This window comes from Miscanthus floridulus, chromosome 2 (assembly GCF_019320115.1).
Source record: "Miscanthus floridulus cultivar M001 chromosome 2, ASM1932011v1, whole genome shotgun sequence".
Classification (NCBI taxonomy): Eukaryota; Viridiplantae; Streptophyta; class Magnoliopsida; order Poales; family Poaceae; genus Miscanthus; species Miscanthus floridulus.
This window is the reverse complement of record NC_089581.1, coordinates 18,916,638-18,924,168: the sequence shown is the minus strand read 5'-3', so window position 1 is coordinate 18,924,168 and position 7,531 is coordinate 18,916,638. Positions and strand designations below refer to the sequence as shown.

Below are 7,531 nucleotides of genomic sequence, written 5' to 3'. Positions count from 1 at the left end.
CAAACCAGTTTACTCTCTTCTCCTCACGCACTGTGCATGTTCATGTTCCCGAATCCCGACCCATGCCCTGTCCTTGTGGCACGAGCTCAGGCTGCGCATCAGGCAGGGCAGCAATGCAACTTGCGTGGATGGTCATTAGCCGAATGTCAATGCCCGAAACACTGAAACAGTACCATGTTCACCAGATTCAGTGTAAAACTGTGGACTCGGCACTTTGACCGATCCGAGTGGACGGTGGTCTACATTGGCAGCAAAATAAAGCGGTCGCATCGCACGCAGGATATGCTAGTTTAACGGATCCCAGCCCTATTGACCGGCCGGAACTCGAGAATGTACCACATGCAGACATGCTGATGCCAACTCTGAGCTGAGCTGGGCATGCCCAAAGAGGCGACTCGACGACATAAAAATTACGCATGGTCCATCTCATCTCCTTTGTCATTGTCAACGGCGAAAGCTGCGTCAGGTACGGATACGCGAGTGAGAGGAAGCGGCGTATCCGGACAGAAAGACGCCGGCCGTGCATACGCCGTCTGGTAATATAAAGTGGTGCCAACTGCCAAGTTGGTCTGCACTCTGCAACTATTGTTCAAAAAAAAAAAAAACCCTCCACCTTGGTTACAGAAAAACCCCGGCCGTGCATCGATCTTTCTCGCAATTCAGTTCACACGGGCCACGGGACAACCATGGCGGCTGCCTCCATGAAGCTCTCCCTCACCTTCGTCCTCCTCCTCTCCGGTATATATGCTCTGCTCCATGTTCCATCATCAAGTTTCTTGGACCTTTATTTTTGAAGGAGTGTACGTTCTGACCTGTGAATCGATCGATTGTTGGTACGTTCAGCGCTCGTCGTGTCCGGCGAGATGGGAGGAGTCATGGCGGCGGACTGCTCGACGGTCCGGTGCATCCAGGGCGGGTACATCACCTGCAACAACTACCCGTACCAGAAGCTGGACGGGTGCGCCTGCGTCTGCGCGCCCAAGAACGGCCGGAACTGCGTGCTCCACCTCCAGTCCGGCTCCACTTACAACTGCAGCGACAAGAAGAAGGAATAGCTAGCCCAAGCTGACCGATCAGTACGTCTTCGAGTAGAGTCGAACCAATAATGCTTCAAGCTGATGTACCCTGTCGAATAATAATAATTCTACTGAAACGAGCTGAATAATGCTAGCTCTGGTCATTGCATTGGGCTTGGGCAGCTAGGTGTTTTGGGGTGAACGAAGCTGATCGACAAGATCAGATGAGTGCATTGATGCATGTCGCAATAGAATCTGTCTAGCTTCTCAACTACTGTCCAGAGTTCAAAATTCTACTCATGGAGCCCACCCGTCAAGACGGCTTTCCATTAGCAGATTGGTTATGTGGTTCACACAGTCAAAAGAACGCACTCGAATAAAGGTCGCTAGATCGATCTGAGGATGCACTGACTTTTTTTTAGAGTTGTTCCCAGCCTAACCGGTATCGACCACATTATTCTCTCACTTCACTTAACACTTCCTTCACGGATGTTGCTCGCTTCTCATTCTGTCCTCTCCAGACTCTTGGTGACGTTTGATGGCATTGTGCACTTGGGCAAGCGGCGAAGTAGACAATTTTCTCAGTTGTGAAAAACGATGGTTTGAACTTATGCCACGAACTTATATTTTGTCTCTCCGTTTCCCTGTCAATCAAATCAAAGTACAAAAAGGGAGGCCGCGTAGACGGAATAGAAATAGCATTTCTGCACACAGAAATCAAAGTACAAAAAGGGAAGCCGCATGGACATATGATGCATGTTGCAAATAAACATTTCAAATCTTTTCAGATGTTTCAAAAATATGTTGCAAGTGTTTCATTAGGATGTTACACATGTTGCAATGGGCTATACATGTATATTTTAAGTGTATGTTCAATGTTTTATCTGTTTCAGACGTATGTTGTAAGTGCTTCATTTAAATGTTTTTTTTGCGAGTATCATTTGGATGTTGCAAAATTAGATCGGGATATTGCAAAACTAGATCGGGATGTTGCATATATATGCAAGTGTTTCAGGTGTTTTCATACGTATGTTGTAAGTGTTTCATCTTGATATTTGCATATGTTTGCAATGGCTACACATGTGTTTTTAAGTTTTTTCTGGTGTTTTGCAAGTGTTTCAGACGTATGTTGCAAGTGTTATGGCTGTTTCAGACGTATGTTGCAAGTGTTTTATCTGAATGTTGCAAGAGTAGATCGGGTGTTGCACATGTTGCAATGCACGTGAGAAGCGGAGGGCCGCGAGCGGTCCTTGCGCGTGGTCTGACAGCACGGGCGTCATCCAGGTGACGTTGGCCCCGCGTGGGCGCGCGAAATGCAGGTTCAGGCAGGGGCGCGTTGGTCCGAGCGCGGGAAACAAGAGTGTAGCTGTCACACCCGATTTTAAGGATAAAACAGGATGCTAAATCTTATGTGCGCCCAGAGATCAGTCACACACATAAGCCGACAAATTATGAATAGTATCATCACAAGTTTTTATTACATCACGAATGATAAGACAGAGTCTTCACATAAATGTAACAGAAGTATAAAGAAAAATCTCTCGCGGAAGCTCCAGATCACAGGGACGTTAACTGGTTGACCACAAGTCTAGCAATCCTCAGGAAAGTCGTTATTACCATAGCCATCTGTTACCCATCTGGGATTTTTATCCAAATAATGAAAATAAACAAGCGTAAATACGTGTCGTACTCAACAAGTGTAACATGGGGTTCAAGAGGCTCAAAACACACCACTCTGTTCTGAAATAGATACTTAACTTTGGGCCTTCTTTTGTCCAGGAATTTTAGGCTTTCCTTAAACCCATGCTAGCTACATGTTCTCTGAACACGTTGGGTGGGAAGCCTTTTGTAAACGGATCCGCGAGCATCTTTTCTGTACTTATATGCTTAAGACTTATGACATAATCCTGGACTTTATCTTTCACAACATAATACTTTATGTCAATGTGTTTGGCAGTACCGCTTGACTTATTGTTGTGAGCATACTGTACTGCCGAATTATCATCGCAGTATTACTTAAGTGGTCTATAGATGTCGTCAACCACCTTCAAACCGGGTATGAACTTCTTTAGCCAGTTCACCTGCCCCATTGCCTCATAACACGCTACAAACCGGTATACATTGTGGACGATGTAGTGACGGTTTGCTTTGAGCTTTTCCATAAAATAGCTCCCCCTGCGAGAGTGAATACATACCCAGACGTTGATTTTCTATCATCTCCCGCGTAATCAGAATCTGAATATCCCACTATATGGAGTGAATCAGATCTTCTATACGTCATCATGAGGCCTTTCGTTCATTGCAAATAACGCAAGACTTTCTTTACCAATTTTCCAGTGTTCTGTTCCAGTATTGCTCTGGAATCTGTCAAGTAACCCGGTAACTAATGCCAAGTCAGGGCGCGTGCATACTTGAACATATTGTAAGCTTCCGATAGCTGAAGCATATGGAACCACTTTTATTTGATCGATCTCATATTGGTTCCTAGGGCATTGAAAATCCCCATATCTGTCGCCCTTGACTATAGGAGCAGGTGAGGGACTACGTTTGTGCATACTGAATTTCGTCAAGATCTTGTCTATGTATGCCTTTTGTGATAGTCCTAATACCCATTTATTTCTGTCTCGGTGAATCTCGATCCCTAGAACGAACGAAGCTTCACCGAGATCTTTCATATCAAATTTTGAGGACAAAAACTTCTTTGTCTCTAGTAGTAGACTGACATCACTACTAGCAAGTAAGATATCATCCACATATAGGACAAGGAAGATAAACTTCCCATTCTTAAACTTTGTATAGACACAATTGTCCTCTACATTCTCTTTAAAACCCAAAATTTTTATTGTCTGATCAAACTTCAAGTATCACTGTCTTAAAGCTTGTTTAATCCATAAATAGATTTCTTTAGGCGACATCCCATTCGTTCTTTTTCTTCCATGACAAAACCTTTCGGTTGTGCCATGTAAAACTTTTCCTCTAAGTCTGCATTGAGAAATATCGTCTTTACATTCTTCTGATATAATTCTAAATCGTAATATGCCTCTAATGCCATTATGATTCTGAAGGAATCCTTATATGAGACTAGAGAAAAGGTCTTATTGTAATCAATCCCTTCTCTTTGCGTAAAGCCTTTTGCCACAAGTCGTGCTTTATATCTCTCTATATTCCCTTAAGAGTCAAGTTCTGTTTTATAGACCTATTTACAGCCTACTGTTTTGGCTCCTTTAGAAATTATTTCCAAGTCCCAAACTCTATTAGCATTCATAGATTTCATTTCATTTCCATGGCCTCAAGCCACTTTGATGAATGATCACTTCTCATAGCTTCTTCAAATGAGGTGGGATCATCCTCCATTTGAAGTTCCTCAGTGTTGTATACTTCATAGTCAGCAGTAATAGCTGATTTTCTAACTCTTTAAGACTTTCTAGGGGCCTCCACATTTGGCACATCTTTTGTTTGAGACTATTGTTGCTTCTCCTCATGTGTGGCAATAGGTTCTATTGGATCCTGAAGAACAGGTTCCTCATCGTCATTCATTCTTGCCACAGGCGAAATAACAATAGGTGCTAGCACCATAGTATTTTGCACTGTCGGTGCAGTGACAGCAGGTAGTGAGAAAATTGGCTCATGAAACATTGGAGTGGGCGCATACACCCGCTTCTTTTCAAGGTCAATTTCTCAAACTACCATGCTTCCCCTCATCAATTCATCCTCTAGGAAGACAGCGTGTCTCGTTTCCACAAACTTTGTATGTCTTTCTGGACAATAGAAATAAAAACCTTTTGACTTTTTTGGGTAGCCAATGAAATGACAACTTACTGTTTTAGGATTTAGCTTCTCAATGTTTGGGTTAAATACTTTAGTCTCAGCAGGGCTCTCCACACACCTAAGTGGTTTAGTGAGGGTATTTTTCCTGTCCACAACTCATACGGTGTTTTGGACACCGATTTACTTGGTACTCTATTTGTATCTTTTAGCTACTCCATTTTGCTGAGGTTCGCCCGGTATAGAATACTGGACTACTATGTCATTCTCCTGTAAAACCTTGCAAAAGATCCAGGAACTTGGCCATATGGGGTATGCCGACCATAGTACTCCCCCACGGTCGGACCTAACTATCTTAATCTTTAAATTGTGTTGGATTTCAACTTTTGTCTTAAATATCTACATTTATCCAATGCTTCTGTTTTTTCTTTGATTAGATAAATATAGACATAACGGGAGTAATCATCTGTGAATGTTATGAACGAATCATTACCATCCACACTCTTTACAGGAAATTGACCACAGATGTCTGTGTGAATAATCTGTAAAATTCCTATGCTTCGTTTGACATCTTTCTTAATTTTCTTTATATACTTTTCTTTTATGCATTCTCTACATTGTTCTAAATCTGAGAGCTCTAATAGAGGAAGAGTATTATTCTTAACTAGTCTTTCTATTCTCCCCCTCGAAATATGGCCTAAACGACAGTGCCATAATTTCGACGACGCATCGTGAGCTCTCTTAGTGCCACCATTTCCAGATTAATACTCTGTCGCCAGATGCTTTATCAGCTAGGTATCATGTCTTTGAAGAGCCAGTGAACCGACTCTTTATTCTATTGAGGTACTCGATGACCGTGTCACACTCTGGGATTGAGCCCACAATTATAGGTTCAATCGTGTTCTTTATCACAGCCAAACATTTCTTGTTGGTAGTGACCCACTTCCTATGCTCAAGGGCATAGGATATCTTTCGGGATTTAAAATCCATCTCTTTAGTTGCCCAAGTGGCATCAGCCTCGTTTGTCTCCCTCACCGGTACCACATGCTCTGTGGAACACGGTGAGGTGACTACCCAATCCACCTTGGTCAAGATGAAGGTCAGGTTAAACTTTTCTTCACATAAAAAATAACAATTGCATGCCTTGATTCCAACGTTGGTTAAAATCAAGACATATAACTGTTCTTAACTTCTTATACATTAAATCTACATCATCGTTAGGCAAAAATAGAAATAATGCATAAATCATTAAAATTTACAACTGTTCTTATACACTAATTCTATATCACCGTTGGACAGAAATAGAATTAATGCATAAATCATTAAAATTATGATATTGTTATTAACAACGTTGGTCAGAAAATAATATCATAATCATGTTAAAATCTCTTTTTCTCCAATTAAATATCACGTTGGTTCAAAATAACTGGAGAATAAACAATTTCTTTTACAGCGGAAAACGTATACTCAATTTCTTGAATTTTACCCACAGGGAAAATTACCTTTTCTATTTTCTTTGAGCTATTTTTCATTTTCCAGAAATAAGCAATTATTGGAAAATAAAAAAGAAAAAAATTGATCTTGTTTCTTTCACTGTTTTTGGCCCAACCGGCAAAATGGCCCACGGCCCACAGCCGCGCGCGCTCTACCTCACGCTCCCCGCGCCTAGGCCACAACCTGGGCCTGGGCCGGGAAAGTGGCCTCGCGCCCTCGCCTGCCTGGGCCGAAAAGCGGCCCGATCGCGCTCCGCTGTCGGATCGCATCCGACGATCGCCCGGCCGTCTCGCTCGAACAAAAACGCGACGGCAGCGGCTCTCCTCAAACCCTAGTCTCATTTCCGTCTCCTGCCTCTCTCTCTTCGCTCTCTCTGTCTCCCTTGCGTCGCATCGACGTCAGCGACGACGGCCATGGTGGCCTGCCGACGTCGTGAGGAAAGTAGCCACCGGAGCATAGTCCAGCAGCTCCCCTTCCTCCTCTTCCTTTCTTTTCGCCGCGCTCCTTTTCCTCAACGACGCTAGCTCCTTTCTTCTCCCCGCAGCGCTAGCCTCAGCGAGCGACCGAGGGACACAGCGGAGCATGGCACCGTCGCCGGCCCCCTCGCCAGCGTGCGCGCTCCCCAACGGGTGAGAGCGCCGCCGTCGAGGGGCCTAGCTGCGGCGCCCCGACCAGAGGCCCGCTGCAAGAGCTGTTGCTCGACCTTCTTCTCGCGTGCCGGCGAGGCGGCAGCGCGGTGCACGGCGAGGTAGAGCTCTTCCCCTTTTCCCCTTCTCTGATTTGGATCTTCTTTTCTCTCATCCGAACCGGTGTTGGGGATTAGGATTTAGATCTAGGGTTAGGGTTCGGAATCCGACCCATTGTTCTTCTTCTTTCTTGATTTTTCTTCTTCTCGGATTTGTCCGATTTGGGATGGGGATTCGTTCTAGGGTTTGATTTGATCCGATTTGAATCAACTCCTTCAATCTGTTCAATTTCTTCCCCTTATTTCCTCTGTTCTTCTCTGAATTATATCCGATTGGGGATTAGGGTTAGGGTTACTTTTGTTACCGGCGGCCATTAGTCTAGCTCCGACGAGCCACCTCCCATGCCCTTTCCCCTTTCCCCTTCTCCGATTGGGGATTAGGGTTGCGAAATTGTTCTTCCCCGACGGTTAGGGTTCGATTGAACTATTGTTCTTTCCTTCACTCAGTTAGGGTTAGCGAGAGGGGAAGGGACTAGAAACGATTAGAAAAGGAAAGAATGAATTAGATCCT

At 44.1% G+C, this 7,531-nt stretch overlaps 1 protein-coding gene across 1 annotated transcript; it reads left to right on the top strand.

Annotated features, from left to right (window-relative positions):
* Positions 1–604: 604 nt before the first annotated feature.
* On the top strand, positions 605–1,204 carry LOC136538094 (uncharacterized). The gene is made up of 2 exons (XM_066530082.1): positions 605–738; positions 844–1,204. Exons 1-2 carry the CDS (start codon positions 687–689, stop codon positions 1,053–1,055), a joined length of 264 nt encoding a protein of 87 aa, XP_066386179.1. The 5' UTR covers positions 605–686; the 3' UTR covers positions 1,056–1,204.
* The last annotated feature ends 6,327 nt before the right edge of the window (positions 1,205–7,531 follow it).